Here is a 24,063-nt window from a genome sequence, read left to right on the forward strand (position 1 = left end):
ACCTGAGCTGATTGAAACAAAAAAGATCTGAAAGTACTACTTAGCAGAGTATTTCCATTCATTTTTATAAAATTTGTAAACTTTCTAGAGAAAATAATTACATAACTGAAGACCTAGACAATCTTCTAATATAATCTTAAAATAATTGTCTTTATTGAATTGGACTGTGTGTATGTGTTTTCATCCAATTAACAGAATTTGTAATTTGAATTAAGTCTCTTTTATATCAAATGTATCCTCTAAATCTATTATCATGACCTATTTTACCATTCATCTATGAAAATATCCATCTTTGGAAGTATTCATGATAGTTAACAAAGAGTTTGTAGATAAATGAAGTGAGGATTTGAACCCATAAGCACCCTGAAAGATTTTACTCTGTCAGAGCTGTTTCAATAAACACAAATTTGAATTTAGTTTACATAGGTAGTGACAGTTGGTCATTAGCTTGAAGAATGATATTGATTAGGAGCTTCTGATTCTAAGTTGTCCTGACCTAAGTATGTGTTGATGATAGAGGAAGGCAATGCAGGATTTAACTTTCATCTTGCTTACGTCAACACTGAAGAGATGCAAATATTGGGCATGCATTGTTAAATATATATATTTGTGTCTGTAAAGATTGACTTTACATTCAGTCAACTGATTCCTGTATCCAGGATGGAGCCTGCAAAGATGACATTTCTTTTTTCTGTCACTTCTAAACAAGGGATACATTCCTCAGAAAATTTTACAATGTACTTACACAATGGGAAATATTCAATTTCTACAAATTGAAACAGATATAAATATGTTTATGCATATATATAGTTATACTGTTGATTTGTCAACAAGGTTGACAAATGAGAACCTTAAAAACTTTTCTTAACTTTAGACTTCTTCCCTTTTAATTTCTCCACAATATTAGGGTATTTTTTACTCCTGAATTTTGGAATTAATTAAAGTAAAAATATGAAAAAGTAATGCATTTATTCATATTTAGTGGGAAAGAACACAGAAAATTGGCAACATAGACCAAAAATCAGAAAAGCAGAGTCAACCATAGATACCGGTAAATGCTGTGATGGGTAAAGTGTTCCTAACTTCTACTGTGTCCAGGCTATTGCTAAGTGAAATTAATTCCATCTCCCACTTTTATCTTTTTTCCTGTCAAATTTAGAATGTTTCCTGCCAGTTATGATTAAGATTTGCTTAGAAAAGAGATGCTGGGACATAAGAATACAAGGCAGTTAAAACCCATTGTGTAAGCATGGCTTAGAGAGGTTGTATGCAAATGCACCCTGCACAACATTTCTCAGAGCAAGCTTGTTTTATTTAATTTATTTAATTTATTTTTTTAGGTTCAGCATCAGATTTATTTGTACAAATAGCACAGGATGACACAAGTGCCCTGTAGTCAGCAACCTAGGGGTGACACCAGTCCTTCTGTCTTCACACGGGCAGACAGTATTCTCTATTCTTAAGCCTTTGTGGGGCCTGGGCACCTTAGACAGCCTGTGTACATTTGGCAGCCTGTGTCCTTTGGGGACCTGTGCTGCAGCCGCATCTTTGGCCTGGATTTGAGCCTTGCCCTTTGGCCAGGAGAACCTAAGGCCCTTGGCAATGTGGGCACTTGCATGTTTCCCAAGCTGATGAGCAATGTAGGCAAGTCGGCTCAGCTTGCAACTGCTGCCTTTTGGGATGTTGGCCCTGACCATGTTGGTCTTTACAAGGGCCTTGAGAGCTTCAGCATGTGCACTGATGGCCGTGGCATTGTTGGCCTGCATCATCTTCAGGCTCTTCTTGTTATGCTTCTTGGCAAAGCTCATGTTCCTTAGGAACTTGGGATCCACCCCCTTAGGAGATTTGTGTCTTTTGCATCGGGGTTTCTTGATGCCATTTCTGTGCCGTTTTGGGGATTGGTTGTGTGTGGTGTGGTTCTTGGATTTGGCCATGTCTACACCAAGGCCCATGGCTCCCTGGGCGCCTTGAGCTGGAAGAGAGCAAGCTTGTTTTAAACAAATATTTTGGTCTTGCCCATCGGGGTGTCTGACTCTGTGGATCTGGGGAAAAGCCTGGGAAATGACATTTTAATCATGCATCCCAAGCTGTTTCTGATTCAGGTTGTGTTTACATCACCTTTGGGGAAATATTTTTGATAGAATGAACAAGAGCATTATTTTTATATGAAAAACAGAGTTCTGGGAGAAAATGAGGAATGTAAAAAATGTAAAAAAGGTGCAGAAATCAAGGGAAAACATAAGACACCCTTGTATTAAAATATTAAGTTACTTTTAATCTTTAAGAGTTTTCTATGACTTATTATTATCTATATCTCAGAGTAAAAAACTGATATTAAAATATTTTAATGACATCCATACACAGCCAACATGCTAAGCCTCGAAGTTCATATTATTTCCACTATATCTGGTGTAGTTGAGGAGATGAGTCATACAGAGAAAAAATAAATTAAGTAACAACTCAGACAATGACTTAACAGTTTAATTGTTTCCCATAAAGTCAAGTACTGTTTATATACTGAGGACTAAGAAAGAAAGAAGAAAACACATGCCAGTAATCTCCCTCTCCCTGCCCCACACACCAAATCATGTTCACAAGAAAGAAATTAATGGCAACATATTTGTTTACAATCTTAATTATATCATTAAAGCTCCCAAATAGTTTCCTAAATCTAATACTGTTCTGCTTAACACTTTGTGTATACATATTTACTAAATTCAACTACTTAAGATAGTGCTCACATTGATCTTTGGAACATTTTGTAGAAAAGCCATTTTTATTTTGAATGAAGCTTTGATATCTGTTCACATGGTAAGGAACTTTAAATCAGCCAATTATCATCAGTCAATTTTGGTTAATAGAAGGCATTTAAAATCATTGATCCTTGAACCATGAAACTTTAAAATTGCCATTTCTCATTACCTGAATTCAGAAGTGAGGTTTGGCTAACTCCTTTTTCTATTCTTCTTTGGAAGTTTTGAAGGACTTATCGTTAGAAAGTCATTAACTAGTACTAGCCAGTGATGTTTTCCCCAAGGCATGAGAAAAATACACATACTTTCATTTTTAGGATTCATGGCAAAATTTTACCTTGGGTTATGTACTAAATTCCTGGAAACCATTTCTCCCCCTTCTTCTCATGCACACTTATCTGCTAGTAGGTGTTGCAGTATCCCTGCTTGATGATTAATATTTTGAATAAAAATGATTCAATTGTGATATCTCTCAAGAACATTTACATTTTAACTGTGAAATTTTAAAAACAAAAAAATTCCTGCAGGCTCTCTGGGAAAGTTTTAATCATAGAATTGAAAAAAGTTAATATGATATTTTGGCATGCAAGTTGTTACTACCCTTAGCTCTATGAGAGACAAAAAACAAGTGTTTTTTACTCACTTGTTGTAAAATTGTTTATTTATGTGTTTGTTTATTTTTTATTTCTAATGGATATGTCAAGTCCTAAATCAAAGCTTCTGAAATCTGCACATACTTTAATTCTATGCCTAACTCTTAACATTTCTACTGAATACTGGAATAGCTTGCATACCTTTTAGCCAATCTTTCCCCAAATCCTCATAGTCGACATATTTTTGGAAGCCTAAGGCTAACGCAGATCATGTTGAGTGATTTATTATGACATAATCCTGAACAACCAAGTTGGACAAACAGAAAATGGAGTTTAAGTTCTGATAGGCATTTCACCTAATATATATGAATTCAGTGATATTTATTTGTAAAATGCGTCACCAAAATCCTTTAGTATCAGTACATGTGGACTATCACCTCTTCACACCTTTGGATAGATCCTTCCTATCTGTCTCGCTCACACATAATTCTGATTAAATAAATTATCCATCTCCAAATCCCTTAGGCTTAACTTTTAATATATTTCCACACTAGGTCTAACCTTCTCCTCGCTCCCAACATGTCAAAAACAAGTAATTTAGTTACTAAGACTTTTCTGTTTGTCTAAAGGCAAACTTATCAACCTTTATATAAAGGTGTATGTTATCTTGCTTTCTGCTTGATATACCATGGATATGTGGAAGAATCAAGATTAGACTTTTGTCGATTTGACTTGTTGATAATGAGATGTAGGAAAGGCAGTAAATGTATTTAAGAAAAAGAGCTTTAAAACATATTTAAGCTTACTAAAGCCTTTCAACAGAACATATTTAATTCTGGTAGTAAGAAAATGGATGGGATTTCATTGTAAAGCTGAGCAGAATCCAGCTTCTAATATGTCAGCTTTACATGACAGATTATTAATAAACTGCCACTGTTATCGCTTGATACCAATCTTTGGTGACTGCCTTTTTTTGAACTTGAAACTCAAATGTGTCTTTAAAAGTAATCTTACTTTGTGAACCATTATCTTCTTTGAAATTTGTTCTTTCTCTACTCTGTAAAAAATACTGTCAATTGTTTAAATTTCATTATACCAATATATTCCAAAAATTTACTAGAGTATGTGACTTCAGAGAAGTAGGGAGATTTTTTTTTTTAATTTGATGAAGACAAGGCAGAGTAATTAAGTAAATTAAGAAAATGGAATTACTTTAAACTTGCTACAAACCAAAATGAGAAAGATGGCACAATCAATTTTAACTAATATTCCGCCATGTGCATGTCTTTTTTTCATTTGTGCATCTATCCCTATGGTAGATACCCACTTTCTACTGTACATGCCTTGATTAAATCAACACACATTTGACATTGTTTGAATTAAGCCTTGTAATAGTGTTCGGAAATTAATAGTCTGAAGGGAATTTACAGTTCAGGACTCCTGGCAAAGTCTAACATTATCCTCTAGCTACAAAGGAGCCATCAACTACAAAGTTAGCTATGCTATATACTGCTTTGTATATAGCATCAAAATTTTAGTCACCTATCCTATCAGAGGAAAGGTGAAAGTTACTTTACAATAAATCCTAATTAGTCAGTTAAGAGACATAGTGTCGATGGTAATAACGTGCATATTATCAAAGAGACAGCAAAGCAAGTTGGAAAACCTATAGAACCATGGGAATGTGACTCATAGAGTTGCATGCAAGTAGAATATCATATTCTCTTTGTTGCTGGATGGCCAATGTCAAAAATACTGGGTTTATACTCTCTACCAGGTATTCTTTAGTACTTACTGAGCACTAATTAAATGTCACTTTACTGGTTCATTTTATACAAATAAGAGTGTTCTAATATTGAAATAAAGCTGAAATGTATGAAATATTAATCTGTAGGGTACTTGTGAAATATAAGAACCCTGATTTTGCTTCTTATGATTTGTATGACCTCACACAAGTCATTTATTTTCTCAACTCCTCCATTTGTTCAAAGATAAAATAAGACATGCATTGCAAAATTTAAATCTTTTCAAGCTTTCAAATTTGTTATTCTTAATGTATCAGTTCTGATACTTTGGGCCACCAGTAATAGGCAACTAATTTCCCTAAATTCTAAAGGATTATTTGTTTGTTTACAGGTATTTGAGCATTTGTATAGTTCTATGAATGATTAATTCTTACTGATGTCTTCAAAGACCTTTGTTATTTCCATCTTTGTTCTCTGTCTCCTGTCATAGGCTTATTCCTGGTCAGATTTCCCTCATTGTTAAAAGATGTCTGTCTGAGTTTCAGATTTCACATCCTCACACAGATACTTAGCAGAAGAAAGTGAACATTGTTTTCTTTGTCTTTTAAGATTAAGGAGGCTGCTTTGAGAAGTCCCACCTGACTACTACCAGAAAATGTTCTTTCATATTTAATTGATCAAATGTGTATTATGTCCCAGACTAAAAGAACAAATTACTGTTGACTTAGACCAATCATATTTACCCTCTGAATGTGTGAATGCCTCCTATTACTGCCTAAGTTGAAGACTACACAGAGAAAGAGGGAAAACTTAAAAAAAAAATCAAGTTTTCTTAAGAAAGAGGAATGGTTTTTCATCAGGAATCCTGTAGTGTATGCTGCACATAATATGCTTTCTTAATAACTGCATTCTTCCTAGTTGAATATTTCTGTTTCCCCTGAAGACAAAACAGATAAATTGTGGCTCTACATTAGAATACAAAGTCTCAAGGGGTATGCAAATACAATTCAATAGGTGATTGTCTACTAAGTAGACTATTCTATTGTTTACATTAGCATCCTTTCTCAATATGCTTAGTAACTCATTTTCAAAAAATAATTTCAAAGTGCAAAGAATAAAAATTTGGTCTGTTCCTAAGTTACATACCTCTTTTCCTAACTAACTGCATACTTTTTTCCATTTGCTTTCAGACTGCTGCCCTTACCCAAGTTGTTTCTCAAGCACACAACAGTTATCTCCCCAGCAATATCCTATCCTCTACTTCAGTCCTCCCTGTAACTCTCCTTTTTACCGTCTCAACACATATTTGACAGAAAAGGAGCCACCCCTCTTTTATCACTTCAAATTTTAGCTCATGTTCTATTGATAGACTTCACTTCCCCTAAAAGCATTTACTGAGTCTTCAGATGATCTGTTGTACTTTCATTTTCCCAATAGGCTTCAACCATGCTCCAATTGGATTAATTAGTTTATGTTTTTTATATCTGCTTAATGATCTTTCTCTGCATGGGCATTTTTAAGGGTAAAGTGGGTTTTTTGTGTCTTCTGTATTTGATAGCTAGCAAAAGGCATGATGTTTTGTGTGTAGGCTAGAGGGTGTGTGTGGACAATAGATGGTCTCAGAGTGATTAAAGAGACACAAACTAAGAACAGTTGGACTCATCTTCCATGATAAGGAAATGAGATACCTTAGAGAAATATTTCTCAAAATTTTCTGCAAATGTTTCCCTTCCCAAAATTTTTACCTATAGGGCATCATCAACAGAATATAAATAGTAATGGACCACTATAAATAACAAATGTGTTGCTAATCTTTTAAAAATATGCTAATTGTATATGATTTAACAGTTAGCATCCTGATACCCTAGTCAAGCCATAATGTGCTCTCTAACAGGTTAGATTTTCTAAGAAGCATGGATTTAGGAGAAAGGAAATAATCCTTGAGATACATTTTGTTTATACACCATTGCTAATTGCTATGATATTTTGAGTATTTCATTTGACCTTACTGCATATTAAACAAACAAATAACATTTTTTTCAATTCTGTTATTATAATTAACCTTCACATATACCACTGACATCATGTGTAAAAGTTACCATGTGTAAATTATTCTTGTCTCTGAATTTAAGATTCAATAAGTGGACAATAATAACCTTTAAACTATAAAGAACAGTTTGATTTGTGTTGTACATTTATAAATATATTAGTAGCTTATAATTGTTTTAAACAAGTATTTGAAAAGAAAATAAATCCCAGATGAAATCACTGGAAAAACAAATATGAAAGAAAAAAGAAATATAAGCAAGCCCTAAGAGATAATGTTTGAATAGTCACAAATGAGGAGGCAGCTATTAAATGATTCATTCTGTGTCTATCATAGCATATTTATAAATCCATCTGACATCTCTGGCCTATCAGAGGGCTGAAAAAAATGAAATTATAGATTTCCCTCTATAGCTGACACCATCAACACAGGGGTTTAGGAAGGGTTATTTGGTCATTTCCATTTATTTCCTTTTTCTCCATTGCATTCTTGACAGCTCTAACACATAAAGTCTTTAAAATCCCAGAAAGCAAGGCCAAAGTTTAATGTCCTGTTTTGTTTTCAGCAAGGACATTTGACTGCTTTTAAAAGTGTACAAAAAGTTGAATAATAGATAAAATTCAGGAAATATGTTATGATAAAAATGTAAAAGTGTTCTTTACAAAACATCTATAATTCCTTCTTGATATTTGTGGATATTTGAAGCATTTTTCTTTGTTGGTGTTATATCTAAAAATATTTTCATATCCTCATAGAAAGAGTTTGGCAATATTAAGAACAAGTTTTAAAGTAAAAGAAAAAGAGACAACTAAAAACTGAATCCTCATTAAATTCATCACCATAGGACAGAAATTCTGAGTATCAAGATGAACAAAATTCCCATGCTTTATTGTTTGGTTCTTGTACATATTCACATGCATATACTATCACTCAGAACATGAGATTCTTCCCAATTTAAATTTTAAAAATTCTCATAAGAAATGTATTTCAGTTTCTGCATGGTATAACAGTTTTAAATTGAAAAGACTGCCTATTATTTCAGTTAAAAAAGATTCCTAATCAAAATAGATTAAGACAGATTTTGATGAGTTTAAAATGTTTGTTTATAATAGCAGAGCAGAAAATTAGGAAAATACTTTGTTGTAGCTACTAACTTAAACTTTCTGCTTTATGAATTCATTTATTAATAATACTAGCAAATTTCAATAGACTGTTTCAGTTTTTTGTTAGCTAAAACATTTTTAAGAGATTACACATGACTGAGATAGTTAATAGGAAATAGAACCTTGATAAATTGAAAATGTGAAACTGGTTGCCCTGTGTGTGTGTGTAAGTGTGTGTGTGCATGCAGAGAGAGAGTTATCTCATTGTGAACACAAATGAGATTGGGAAGGTCTTAATCAACTTATGGATAGGAGAGAACCAATGTATGTCATTTGTGTGAAATTATTAAAACAAGATCCTATCATTTGTTAAAAGAAAGACATTTTGCAAATTTATATAGCCTAATAATTAATAGCCTCCCTCTCTTGAAAGTAGTAGACAATTTTAGTTAAGACTTAAACTAATTATCATTTCCCATCAGAACTGTAGTTTTGAATATTCAACGAGGTATTCTCTTAATACTTGAGCACTATATCATTTGTATTCACTCATGAGGTGCCATTTCTCCCCAGTGTGATTTAAGATTAGTCATCATTTACTGAATGGCAATGAAGGTGAGGCAATGTTGTGGAAGTCACTTTTTTTTTTTTTTTCTGTTCTGGACATTATATCTCACAATCACAATAATCTTTTTGTCAGCATTTTGTTGATGAGTCCCAGAGAAATCAGCTAAGATTCCTAAGGCAATAGATGAAATAATATAATCATGACGTCCATTTTGAGTAGTGTTTGCTCTTTCCTTTAGTAGAAACAAAGATCTCATCTAAACTTTGGTTATAGGCTTTTGGCTCTTTGGCCTTTTCTTGTGACAGAGGGATATTCTAAGGCACCCAGCATTTCTGAAGCAATAATCTACTCTCAATTCCTAATTGAGTTCCCTCAGTTTCTTGCCAGGAATTATAGTCTCATGCATAGATTCAATCTGACAACCTAGTTATGTATTACATGAGCGTTTTAGGTTATGTTTTCTCTCAGAAGTATAAAGGCAAAATTGTATACTTAAAACTACCCATTCATTTGATACAGGGCTCTAGCAACAATAATTAATAATAACTAGCTTTAAAATATTATTTACAATGCAACAATACATGGGCAAGAAAATTGGGGACAAATTAAATTCAAAGGGTAGAGTGCGATTGCTAGTCCTCTGGGAGTTTAAAGTGTAGCTCCACTAGTTATAGCTGGTAACATGCTTAATTTAAGGCCATATGAAGTGTTAAATTTAGGATATAAATAATAACTATGATAGGAAACAGCTGTTTTAGTCATATATTGTTCTATATGTAAACTTTAACAGAGAACAGTCCTTTAAACATTTTGCTGGTATTTGTTAATTTTTGCATTTAATATTACCATTTTCATTAAGTAATACTAATGTTAGATCATATAATTAAATTTAATTTTATTTTTTTTCTCATGCATTGCAATAGAAAAGGCCATTTCATAGGCAGTGTTTTCTCTACTGTCTTCTGTATGTTTTGGGTGTATTTTATAACTTCTATAAATGCAGAACATAGCTCCTTATATAATACTAGGTCCACAAGATTGTGAATTTAACCTTTTTTTCTAAAATATAAAGCAAACAGGGAACAAATATGTAGATAAAAGATGCTTCCCCTCGGGCCTCCCCTGTGGAGCAGCAGTTGAGCACTGGGTTGTGAAGCTGCCCGCAGCCTCTGCAGCGCTGGTTTGATCCCTGGCCACCGGGCAAGGGTCCCACTTGGCATGCCAGACCTGTCCTGCCGCCCGCTGCTCCCCTCAGCAGTGTATTTCGTCAGTCTGCTGTTCTGTTCCCCGCTCTTCCTCTGGTGAATTCTCTCACCCTCCCACACTGCTGACTGTACCCAGTGCTTATATAAATAAATAAATAAATAAATAAATAAATCTTAATAAATAAATAAATAAATAAATGATGCTTTCCCTCCCACAGTGCTGCTGAGCAATATTGCAGGCACTATACTAATTTTCATGAAAGTATATATTTGTGCCTGTGTATGTGCTAGAGTTGATAGGACAATAATACAGTGTAAATTCAAGGAAATCATTCTTTGGGGTATTTAGATTTGTCCAAATCTATACCCACTAACTTTTTTTTTATCATTTATTGAGTCAAGTCAGTAATGTATGATGTTATTTATAAGGTGAACCAGGTCTGTAAATGTAAGGAAATTTTAGGTTTGTGTATTTAAATATAGAGAATACGGCTACATATCTGCCCAGTAAAATATTTATTAAATGTGTTTTAGAAATAGAAGAAGTAATGTCACATATCAAGTATTCCATAGAAAATGAGCACACTACATTTATGAAATATGCATTTCGGCAATGTTACATATCTTTTTAAAAACTTATACTCAAAATTGAGAAATATCTCGTACCACACTGTCTTTAAAGGAAACCTAACTTTAGATTTGAGTCTAAGTATTTTGACTATATAGAATTATTTTCCTCTTCCCATAAATACTAAAAATCAAACCCATGTTTGGCTAAGTTATAAAAAGAAAATAAAACATAAGATACAAATATGTAGAGCTATTAACAGGAAAAGTAAATTGAAATTTGTATGTTTCTGATTGGCTTTATTTCATTGAAAAATTAGACCTACATAGTTCTTGGCTTGTAATTTATAACCTTGTTGACCTATAATCATTCCTTTATACTTTGTGTTTTATAAAGCAAATTCCATTAAATCTAAGTTTCCCATATAGTTAAAAAGCATTGTCATTTCCTCTGCAATTCTTTTTATCTCTATTTCTCAGTATCTGTGTAGAGATTCTTATTCATTTGAAGACACTGGAGCTGAATTCTAATGAGTCAAGCCCCAAGTGTTCATTTCATGGGTAATTTCTTCAGGTGCCAAACATCGACTAACATTTTCAGGTGCCAGAGTGGGTATGATTGTTCATTTTCTCTTGGGTGGTGCCAGAATGCATTTCTTTCATGATATTTAACCCTACACTATTTGCTTGACATGCCCCCTGAAAAATCATGTCAAGATTTTTTTCTCTAAATAGCTACCTCTATAATCTAAAAAATGAGTGACTGGGATCAAAGAAGATTAAAACAACTATTTGTCACAGTGTGCACTAGTAAACAATTACTCTGGTCTTAATAACATTGAGGCAGAAGAATATATTAGTCTCTATCCATTAGTCACACATTCATCCATAACATGCTAAAATATCATTTGAATGGACATTCTCTGGCATGTGGACTCTAAGAAACCACATCCTTATTGGCACAACATTGAAGATAAATTACTTGGTATCATTTCCCGTATTTCATACACCCACGTGAGCACAGTGATGGAGTTTGCAATTAATAATTTTGGATTCTTGCCCACTTATTCCTTGAAATACTATAACATGAAAAATGGAAGGTGAAGTCTGAATTTAGTTTGTCTGTAAAATCTGTAATGGAATGTTCATGAATGGCATTAATACTCAGATACCATGTTCCTATCAGAGTCTAGTTTAATGCCTTAAAAGGACAGAATCAGCAGCAGGAAAAGATCCCATGTATAAGCTCTGTTGTTAGATAGTGTGTGCCTATAGCTGTTAAAATTACTTTCTAACTCCCTTAAGGCCCAATAACTCTCAATTAAATAGATCAGAGATGTTAGTAAGGTGTGAACATTATCTCTTTTCAATCTAGATGTAATTATTGAATTTTGAAACATACTAAATAACTTTGTCTCATTTTCCTAAAATATACCAGGTACTAATGAGTCACTATAAGTATTTTAGTAGGAAGTCCCCACTGGCCAGGGTGTGGAATATTTTGTCTTCCTTAGTAGTAACGAATAATTGTATACTGTTCCACTAACCTAATATGTTCAATAAGGTAAAATTATCTGAAATGTCATTTAAAATTCCTAAAACACAGTAGAGAGAACCTGGGAAAGAATCTCAATTTTCCATTTCCTCCTTAGGGGACTGAGTGATTGTTTTAATTCTTGGAGTCAGAGTGGCCTCATCTATTAAAAAGGAATGATGTCATACACTAATATATCACAGGATTTTTCTGGAAATTAAGGGACTTCAGTTGTTTTGTGCAATGTTGGTAGAATGGTAGTATCAATGAATTTTATTCCTACTACAAAAATAGAAAACAATAACAAACCTACTTTGTTTACTCATCAAAAGTATTAAATGTTTTCAATGTGCAATCTCCTATAGTAATTTTTTCAGAAACATTTTTAGTGTTAAATATTAATTTCCTATCAATCAATTGATTTTGGGTTATAAAGGAAATTATAGTAAAAGCAAAAGTTAGCAATCGCCTACTTTACGAACTATCTTCCCAGACATTAGAAGTGTTGGTATACCTCATGACCTCTGCCTCCAAATTTAATAAATAAGAAATACAAACCATTGTTGTACTATTGCAATGCAAGTTTGGCCCCAGCATCCATAACTTCTTTTACATTCTAAAATAGAAGAAGATAGTCTACTCAAATTGGCTTTTGAAATTGGACCAAATGCTCCAGATGTTCTAGCGCTGCCAGCAGAGCTTATCTGTGATCCATGTCAGAACTGCAGCTGTCAACACAAAAGCACACCTGCCGCTGGTTTACTGTCAGCAAATGACTTTTCAGTTGTATTAGAAAACAAGCAAACTTCAGAATGAGGCATTCACCTTTGAAAGGAACCCAGGTCACAATGTGATTTTGCTCTGTAAAAAATGCAGGAATCTCTGGAACCTTCTTAGCTGCTAACTCTGAACCCATGGAACAGTATCTGAAAACTAGTAGATAAATCTCAGAGTGTTCTTATATCATTAGACAGAGTAAGCCTGTGGTAGGCTCACAATAAAGAAGCTAGTAGGTGCACATTAATTAAGGAAACTAACACAAATTGCCACAATGAACTTCATTAACAAAACTAAATGATGCAATAGAACTAAGCAATTTTTTTTAATTCAGCACTTCTGAATTTAAATTTAATATAAAGGATTTGATTAAAAACTCATTGTAGTAACAAATTTAAGAGATTAGAGGTTTTAATTAAGTTTCAAGATACAACTAAACTTAGAAAATGCAACTGTCAATCGAATTCTTTCACAAGTGTAAAAATGATGACTGTGATTTCAAATTATAATAATTTCCCTCTGTGCGGACTTCTTACACATTGTTTCTTTTCCATTTTTAAATTTATATCTATTTTACATCATTGCTCATTTCTGTACAATATTTGCCTTCTCCTCTCAGGCATAGTCCCTGTAAATTCCTACCACCAATTCATCCTTACACCATCACCAGAGTCCCTTCTGCTCTTCCCTCCCCTATTTTGATCCCTCTCTCTCCCCCTCCCCTGCAGAATGTCTCTGATTTATAGTTCCCTGTTAATTTTGTTTATTATTATTTTTTTTTCTTTTTCATTTTGTTAATAGAAGTTTCATGAAATAATAGAAATAGCATGGATTCTGGAGTTAGGCTGAGCAAATTAACCTCTGCATCTCAATGTCTTTATTTGTAAAAGTGAGATACTTATCTGAGGAGTAAATGAGATTCTGAATAAGATAGTCGGAAGTGGGGCATAGAGATTCAGTAGCTTAGAAAGTACTCCGGGCTATGGCAGTGAACTGCAGCCAGGCATATGCATCTTTCAGATTTGGATTATTTGTTGCTTCTTCTACCTCATGACTTCAGTTTCTTTCATTCTGTTTATACATTTCTTTTTCTTTCTGCTTCTTTTCACATTGACTGGCTCCTTTCTGCCTGTCATTTCTGGGGCACAGGGCAAAATTCCCCCTCCCACCCCGATTTCTTCCTGGTTGGAAGAATATTCAAATTAATACCAGAAAAATTAGTAGAATGAAAAGATCCCAAATTGCATAGGTAGGAAGAATTCACAAAAGCTGTAAACTCTGAAGTAAGTAAAACAAACCAAGACTCATATAGAGTCTTGGGTGTCAAGGAGAGAGAGGAGGGTGTCTTTTGATGAGGACTTCTTTTAAAAAAACCTTGCTTCTAGATGTTCACCATGCCATAAGATGGGTTTCTTCAATTAAAAAAGATTTCTGGAGATGCCCTAAATCTTGCTAATTTACATTCTTTAAGATTTTGAGGTCTGAAAATATTCAGTTGCCCTTAGTTCACACACCAGGGTGACATATATTGGAAATGACCTGATATGAACACTTTTGAAGAAAGTCTCTGGGAACATTTTTAAGTAAGATCATCCTATATCTTGAATTTAAACTAAGAGATGATCTCACTGTTCCACTTAGTCACTATGTTATCTTTTATAACTTCCAATTATAGATCACTTGCAGATATAGCCATTGTGTTGGAGCATTTTGCCTTACTCTATTCCAGACTGTGGTATTTAGGTAACAGGGGTTATGTGGTAATTTTCTTTTTTAATCACAAATTTTATGAGTAGGACTGGCAGGTACTCATTCACCATTAAAATGGGGGATACAACTGAATTAAGACTTAATGAAAAACAGGCATATTATTTAATAACAACTACATAAGGACCAACTATGAATGTATTATTTTTGGGTTCTGTTTTCTAAATTCATTACAATTTTCATGGAAAGCTGTGTCAGAATTAGGTGGAAACAGAATGAATTTATTGACCTGAGATACATTTGTAAAATATTGAAAATATTCAACAACATTTTAGATATATTTATTTTAAACCCTATATGAATACCAGTACCAGTCCACTTCTGTGTTACCATATATAGAACAAAATATTTTCATTAATAAAAGATTAAGTACAAATAATGTCATCTAATACCACCATTGGAAAACTGGATGTCTACAAATTATACAGAATAGTGACCTTTATTTTAAATTCTGTATTTCTAAAGGTTGTAAGGTTTTGACCTCAATTTGTCAGCTTTACAAAATTTTGCAATTAAGCATTTAGTGCTTCTCCCACTGTAATTTTATAAAGTATATTAAAGGTCAGCTTGATTATCATTAGAAATGATCCCCTCCACCTGGCCCAGCTCCTTGAAATACCATCAGATAAGATATATTTAAAATACTAACTAGGAACTCCAGTCAATGCTAATTTATAGTTCTGAGAGGGTGATGAGAGCTGCTTAGTGGGCTAACACTTGATATTCTGCCAAAATTGAATCTCTCTAAGGACACTGTAATGTAACCCTTCCCTATTGTTTTTTTTTTTTTTTTAGGTTTGTTTATGTCATATCCCATGTGCTGAGGAAAGGACATAGTACTACTAAGTGTAGGTTGGTTATAAAGGAGTTACTCTCAAGATATGAAATCTAGTATATTATTTGAATCCTAAAATAAATCATTTTATAGATTGCAGATCCACTAAATATAAAGTCCTTGCCCTAACTTAAGTTGGAGAGCTTCCCTTCCAATACATAACATTTTTCCCCTAAAGCTATTCTTCCTTTCTCAAGAGAAAACGAAGATGCTTTCAAATACAGCTTCAGTTGAAATCTGAAGATGTGCGTTAGAGATGTAAAGGGAAAGCCAAGGATCAGCGGACTGGCTTGCTGCAGAGTACATGTTTTGTTCAGTTTTCATGTGGCATTATAAATTATACGAACATTATTTTTTTCAGATGTTGTTAAATTCATGAATAAATTCCACGCAGTGAAATTTTCATATTTTTTGTATACAGTTAGATGAGTTTTGTAAAATGTGCAGCTGTTTATTCCATATCACTTTATTGGACACTGGTGGTAGGCATGGTATAAAAAAGTACACTTGTAGAAATTTAAACCTATAATGATGTCAACCAACTTTTCCACAATTTGATGTAACTTAAACATTTATTTACTTATTTTAGTAGAAAAACTAGGTCAGAGGTGCAAGGGGTAAGAGGATTCACCAGAGACAGAGTGGGGAGCAGAACAGGCAGATCTACTGAAACACACTGCTGAGGGCAGTATCAGGCTAGACAGAAGAGGTCTGCTGCATATATGTGGGTTAGCTCCCTGGATAGGGATCAAACTCAGGCCATAGTGGTGATAGTGCTGAGACTTAATCCCTGTGCCACCAGGGAGGCCCAAATATAATTAAAACACACACACACACACACACACAAGCTATTCCTTCAACCAAAAAATTCATACATTTCCCTTCCCAGGAAATTGCTGCTCACCTAGAAACAGTAATTTTATAATTTCTAGCATCAGATATTAGTCTTATCTGTGAAAGAATTTCCTGTAAATTGAAGGGCAGTAGATATTCTTTTATAACTAGTTTTAGTTGCTAAGATGAAGATTCTTTGATTTAAACATACTTTTGTAAATATTATTAATTTGTTTTTTTATTTCTGTATAAAATTCTATTAGTATATATTGATTATACGAATAGATAACAATTCATGTACCAATTGTTTCTAGCTTTTTGCTTATTTTCAAGTAAGCTTCTGTGGTCTTTTTCATGCCTTTTTATTGAGATTTGTGTTGAGAAAACTATACTTTTGCATGCAATTGTGAGGAAACCCCTTTATACACTTTGCCCAATATCCCCTAATGTTACATTTTGCAAAAATATGCTGTAACAGTCAGGATCCTGACATTAATACATAATGCATTCCATATTCAGAGTTCCCCACCTCTAAATATGTGTGTGTATGTGTGTATTAAGTAATAAGCAATTTTATCACCTCTGTTGGTTAGTGAAGGCATTTCCATTGTCAAAATACTCAAAGGTTCTAAAATCACAGGCTTCTGCCTGTTGCTCATGTTGCTTTTTTGTAACCAAATTTACATCATTCCTCAATTCACCCTCTATCTATCACTTATTTAATTCACCATCAATACAAATTCCTGGCAATCAGCAATTAGTACTCCATTTCTAAAACTTTACCCATTTCAAATGTTATACAATGAAAATCATAGTGTATAAACTTTTAGGATTGGCATTTTTTTCAATAAGCATAATTCTCTGAAGTTTTATTCAGCTTGTACATGTCATTGTTTAATTATTTTTATTGCTGAATGAGAGCATGAATATGCCACAGTGTATTTGGCCATTTACCTATTGAAGATACCAATTTAGATCTATTCCAGATAAAACTGTTGTAAACATTCATAATCATATGCACATATTTCTATAAACCCAAGTTTTTATTTTTCTGGGATATGTAAATACTTATGTATTAAGTTCAATTGCTGGATCATACACTATTTGCATGATTAGATTTATAAGAAAGTGCTGAACTATTTTCCAAATGTCTATACCATTTGTATTCATTCCAACAAATGTATGAGTTTCTCCATACTTCCTTGACAGCATTTAGTGGTGTTCTTAATCTTTTATTTGGCCCTTTTGATCAGTGGGTAGTGATATCTCCTTGTGGTTGTATTTTACATTTCCCTCATTGCTAGTGAACCTTTCTCCATGTACTTATTGACCATCTCCATATACTCTTCAGGGAAATGTTTGTCCCTGTCTTTTGCTCAATTTCCAATTGAATTATATTTTATTGATGGGTTGTCAGAGTTATTTTTTATGCTGATACTAGCCTATTGCCAGATATACTCTTTGAAAACACATTTCCAGGATATAGCTTACCTGTACATTCTCTTCAGGCAGACACTCACAAAGCAAAATCTTTTAATACTATACTATCTGTTAGTTAATTTTCTCCAGAGAATTGCACACACACACAAACACATACACACTCATCCACACAAACACACTCATGCATGTGTGTATGTGTGATATGTACATGCAATTTGCATATTTAAAAAGTGAGAGATAGTTTAAGGAATTGCCTGACATTATTCTAAAGGGTTGGCAAATCCAAAATCATTCGGAAAAGCAGGTTTTTAGTTGTTAGCTGATGTTGCAGTCTTGATCTGAAGGCTGGAAATTCAGGCAGAATTTATGTATTGAATTTGAAGCAGAATTTCTACTTTGGGATGCTTATATCTTAGTTCACAAGACAATCATCTCTTTGAAAAATATCTATCCAAATGATGAGCTGGAATTTGCTTTATTTAAAGCCTATTGATTTAAATATTATTCAAATTTAAAATTTACTATATTTAGATTAGTATTTGATCAAGCAATAGTTCATCATAGTCTAGCTAAGTTGACACAAATTAATCACCACTAGTTCCATTTTTCAATTATTTATTTTAACAGTTATGCTTCTGGTGTCATATCTGGGAGATCCTTCCTTAGCAAGAGATAATCAAGATCGCCTACAGTTTATTCCTAAACGTTTTATACTTAAATATTTTATATTTATGTCTATGCTGCACTTTAAGATAATTTTTGTATAAGAGTTTTAAGTCAAGGTTCATTTTTTGTCTGTGCATGTCCAATTGCTCCAGCACTTTGTTGAATCACTACTCCACTGAATTGATTTTGGATTTTTGTTGGAACTCAATGAAGCATATCTGTTTGGTTATATTTTGTAGAAGTATTTGTGGTGTGTGTTTTTATTTTTCTTCCATAAATATCAAGGAATATAATTGTTGGATCTTAGGGACTATTGATGTGTAACACATTCTCACCAGCAGTTCAAAAGTCTTATTGATTTTGTTCATTCTTCTTAGATGCGTAGTTGTATACATCATGATTTCAGATTGAATTTCCTGATGCCAAATGGTATCGACCATTTTTAAGTATATGGATTGGATGTTCTGATAATTTACTTCTTGAAATATCTGTTCACCTCTTTTTCCATTAAAAAAAGCTGTTTTCCTTTTGACTGGCTTGTAGTCATTGTTTATATATTCTAATATGTCCTTTGTCATGTATGTGTGTGATATATGCATTATAGTCATGTTTAAGATTATATATGTTTATCTGTCAACCTGTGGTTTACAAACTTAGTTTTTACAAATGCCTTTTAATAAGCATTTTCTTAAAATTTTTGATCAAGTCAGAATTTTCAGTATTTATTGTTACATGTTTGTGCTTTTTATGACAATTTTTTTTCTAATGTTGCAAAGATATATGCCCATGCTTTTCTTGAAAGTTGTTGGTATAGAGTCTAGAAATACCAGTTATGTCAAATTGAGTGTTGAGCAAATTTTGTGTAGATATTAATTAAAATTATTACTTTGTTGATTAATGAAACCTAGCATTTAAAATATCCAAATATGATGCTGAAATTTTCTATTTCTCCTTTACTATTGTCAATTTTTGATTCATATATTTTTGAAACCTCTTATTAAGTGTGTAATATTTAAGGATTGCTTATTACTATCTTATGTTCTTACTATTTTATTATTATAGAGTATATTTCTTTACCTCTGGCTATATCTCATATCTTAAAATCAACTTTGTCTACTATAGCTCCATATTTCTTATGACCAGTGATTATAATGAATAATTTTTACAATATTTTTAAACATATTTGAGTCTTTAGATTTTCTTATAAGAAGTCAGTTGGTCACATCTTGCTCTGTCATAAGCTTTTTCGAATTTTACCTTTTAATTGAGTGCTTAACCAATGTTTCACTCTTTTTCCATTTAATACACTTATTGTTAAATTTGAGTTAAAGGTTATAATCTTGCTGTTTGTCATCTATATGTTCAAAATATTATTTACTATTTTCAGTCCTCAAATTCGTTCATTTACCATACTATTTCTGACTGATATCATTCCCATTCACCATGAGGAATTTCCTTGAGGTGCATACCTGCTAATGAAAAATTATATTTTATTGCTTAACAAGGGTTTTTAATTTCATGTTTATTTGGCCAAAATAATCATGCATGGCATTGTTTTTGTTTCCTCCTTTGATATTTTAAAAAGTGTAACCTTGTAATGCCTTGCATCATTTTTTAAAAAAAGAGAAAAAAATGTTATTGTTCTTTTTAATGTAATAAACCTTTAAGCTTAGGCTACTGTGAAATTTTTTCTCATCTGTCATATTTTACAAGTTTGCCTATTTTTACCAGTTGCCTAGGGCTTTTCAATGGTGTGTGTTTATCTTGTATGATGTTTACTGAAATTTCTTGAATTGGTGGTTTCATAGTTTTCATCAAATAGGAAAGCTTATTGAAAGTTTTAGAAAATATTCTCCAATTATTTTTTTTTCTGTCCCAACCTTTCCTTTCATCATCGCACTTCATCTCGAGGCATAATATATTACATGATAGAGATACATCTATTATTTTTGTGTTGTTCAGTTTGGTCTTTTCTGCTGTCCTGCTTATATGTTTACTGATTATTTTCTTCTGTAGCAAATCATGGTATCAATCAATCTAATTTAATTTTTCATATCAGATTTTTTTGCTATTCTCAATTTTTCATTTAGTTCATTTTTACAAAATAATTTCCTTTATGAAATTTCCTGTTTGTTAAATATACCTTTTCCTTTGAGTTATTGATTACATTTACAATGTCGATGTTAAAGAACTTCTCTCAAAATTTCATGTGTTTTTCTATTGGCTACTTTTTTTTTCCTTATTAGAGGGTATAATTTTCTATATGTATATATAATTTTTCCCTTGCATGCTTACTTTTATCGATACAATGAATACAGGGAATGGATTCTGTACTATTTTTTTTTAAAGACTTTAATTCTGTCAGTTAATTTCTTGGTAGCAGAATAACTTTGTGTGAGCCTGGAATTTACTAAGGGAGTTAAACAGTAGCCCTTAATGTGGAACAGAGTAGTTCTACTCTGAAGTCATGCCTCTCTGGAGTCTCTGCTAAAAGGTTTGATTGTCAGAAAGATATCTGTGTGCTCTGGATGGATGAAATTCCATTTCCTCTATTGTGTGAACTAAAGAATCTCCATTCAGCTCATAACTCTCCCATAGCTATTCTTCGCTTTCTATTACCTAATTCTGTACATAATTCATTTCTATTCTCCTTTATATTTTACTTCAAGGATTATTCATTTTACAAATGAGTAAGATAAATAAATGGAATTCTTTGTAAGTTTACTGGAAACAAGACCTATTTATCCACTGTAGTATTTTTTAAGCACTAAATTGGAATTTTTTTACTGGTCCTTGAATGTTTAAATACTTTATCTGGACAAGAATTTGAATAACTTTACCAAACTTAGCAATAATATCATGACTTAAATTTTCAAATACACACAAAAAATGTAAATTGACAGTAATTGGAAAAACAAATACCATTGTCCTTCTTAGGTTGTTCAGAATTTCCTTGCTAAAAATTACCCCAAAATATAGTTATTTAGTTCTATTCACTAAAAAAGACAGACAATTCAGCATAAGATGAGTTCTGAATTTTTAGAAGGGGTAAATATACTAAAGTAAAAAGTAAATATCCTTGTCACACAAATTCCAGGGCATACCATTCTAAGATTGTGACAACTATTATCTACAAAGCCCTTGCTATTTGAGTGCTAATCACTATACCAGGCATTCCACATGCATTTAATCCTCAAAACAGCCTTAAATATAGATCCTATTATTATTCATGTTTTAAAGATGAGGATTCTGAGGTTACAAGAGGTTAAGTAACTTAGTCTTAGGGCTAATGAAGCCTTGGAGTTGGGGTACAAATGCAAAATTCACTAAATTCATACTGTTGGGTCTTAATATTTACACCTCACTAATCTTATAATATGGTTGCCAGATTTATCTGGTACTTGCAATGCTCTTTCTTTCTTTCTTTTTTAAATAGAGGCATGTTTTATTTATTTATTTGTTTGTTTGTTTTGTTTTTTGTTGTTTATACAAGCACTGGGTACAGTCAGAAGCGCGGGAGGGTGAGAGAATTCACCAGAGCCAGAGCGGGGAGCAGAGCAGGCAGAAGGACCAAAGTACACTGCTGAGGGGAGCAGCGGGCGGCAGGAGAGGTCTGTGCGCCTTGTGGGACCCTCCTCCGGTGGCCGGGGAACAGCCGGGATCGAACCGGCTCTGCAGAGGCCACGGGCAGCTTCGCAACCCAGCGCTCAACCACTGCGCCACCTGGGAGGCCCGCAATGCTCTTTCATTAAAAAGCAATGTTTTCAAATATGTCCATAATTTTTATTTGATCATGAGTATTCTATGGATCTCAAAGATTTTAATTCACATACAATAGTTATAGTACTTGACACATTAGAAGTTAATCAGTTATTATTATTAGATCAAAACAGAATGTAGCAGGAAAAAGGGGAACACATTTTTAAGATTTTATTTATGCATAGATGAAATGGGATGTCGGCCAGAGTCATGGGGTGGGGGTACAGTGAGAGGATTCACCAGAGACAGAGTAAGGAACAGAACAGGAAGATTTACTGAAATACACTGCTGAGGGGAGCTGTGGGAGAGACAGGAGAGGCCAGCTGCTCCATATGTGGGATCAGCTCCCTGGCCAGGGATCCAACATAGCCATGGTTGTGATAGTGTTGAGACTTAACCCATAGGACACCAAGGAGACCACAAAAAGAAGAACACTTTTAATTTGAGCATTGCTCCCAACATTTAAATATAAAGAAGATAATCTATATAAAATGAATCAGTAATAAGAAATAGCAAAAGACAAAATAGATGATACTGACAATGTGGATTACATAAAGAAGAGAGGAACGGCATTGAAATTAAGCAAAGTCAAGACTATTGAAAATTGTGGGAAATATTGAAAAGCATATTAACTAGAAAAGTATAAAGCATTAGTAAGATCAGGAAATAAAATGAAGAAAAAACATGAGAATCTGCTTCAAATGAAAAAAGTTGGGATTTAATTTTGTTTTAAGTCATGAAATTTATTCAGAATTAGTCAGAGATCCACCCTAACTGGAAATGTGAACTACAGGCTATAATCTTCTTCTGGGTTCCACTTTTTAATTTGTTATTATAATTAATCTTTAATAAAATGAAAAGTAAAATGTATCAATAAAATTATAGTAATAAAAAGCACAATTTTTCATCTCATTACATTTCTTAGCCTATAAAAAGTCTAAATTTTTAAAAATTTTGTGATGAAGAAGTAAAATTTATTTGTTTGCACAAAAAATATAGATCTAATTAAATGAATGCAAAGTATATCTAGATATTAAAACTATTTTTGGACGACTAAATTGTTACTCTTAAGTGACTGAGTTGTTCTTAAAAATTGTTTAAAGGCAATTTCAAGAGAAGTTATCAAAATGTTTCAGACATCATAGGATCAAATATATAACATATCAAAATAGATTATTTTGAAAGAAATATTTCTTTTTTAAAAATATTAATTTATGTATAAATGAGTGGAGAACAGCCCAGGTGGATTGACTGAAATACACTGCTGAGGGGAGCAGCGGGTGAGTCAGGAGAGGTCTGCTTCACCATGTGAGTAGCTCCCTGGCCGAGGATTGATCTCCTGCTGCAGTGGCTGCTGATAGCTTCATAGTTTGAGTCTTAACCCCTTGCACCACCAGTTAGGCCCTATTTTGAAATTTCTTAATTGAACATGCAAACCATGATGAAATTCAAAATATTGTGTCATATGTAGCTAACAAATGAAAATGAGATCTAAATAAAAATATTTAAACAGAGTACTTATTTTGGAAACTATTCAAATAAAATGCATTCAAAGAAGAGCTTAAATATCATTTAAATTAATCAATTAAAATGTCACAAAAGTTAATATTATAAATGTATATTTTTCTCCTGTGTTTGAGTCATGATAAAAATACTAGAGAAACTAGTAAAATGTACAGTTTTAAATAAAATGAAGTACAGTTTTGTAAGAAACAGTTTGGCATGCATTTGGTATTACATGGACTTTCTAAATACTCACCATGTATCCATAATTTTAATTCAAACCAAGGTTATTTTGAAGTATATCACAAAGATATGGACAGTAGCTTAGATATATTTTCTTCATAGGAACAGATTAAGCCCAGTTTTA

The 24,063-nt window shown here is 32.9% G+C and overlaps 2 protein-coding genes across 2 annotated transcripts in view; one reads left to right on the forward strand and one right to left on the reverse strand.

Moving 5' to 3' along the window:
* PTPRD (protein tyrosine phosphatase receptor type D) overlaps window positions 1–24,063 on the forward strand; it is a 2,089,263-nt gene that overhangs the window by 945,292 nt on the left and 1,119,908 nt on the right. The window lies entirely within an intron of this gene.
* LOC119230550 (60S ribosomal protein L29-like) lies at window positions 382–1,934 on the reverse strand. The gene is made up of 2 exons (XM_054689753.1): window positions 1,485–1,934; window positions 382–387 (listed from the first exon to the last, which is right to left on the reverse strand). Exons 1-2 carry the CDS (start codon window positions 1,932–1,934, stop codon window positions 382–384), a joined length of 456 nt encoding a protein of 151 aa, XP_054545728.1.

Source organism: Talpa occidentalis, unplaced genomic scaffold (genome assembly GCF_014898055.3).
Source record: "Talpa occidentalis isolate TD23 unplaced genomic scaffold, MPIMG_talOcc4v2.1 talOcc4.7, whole genome shotgun sequence".
Taxonomy (NCBI): domain Eukaryota; kingdom Metazoa; phylum Chordata; class Mammalia; order Eulipotyphla; family Talpidae; genus Talpa; species Talpa occidentalis.

Bases quoted from the DNA above. Each gene is read 5' to 3' on its own strand.
- LOC119230550 (XM_054689753.1), bottom strand. From the start codon at position 1,934: ATGGCCAAATCCAAGAACCACACCACACACAACCAATCCCCAAAACGG.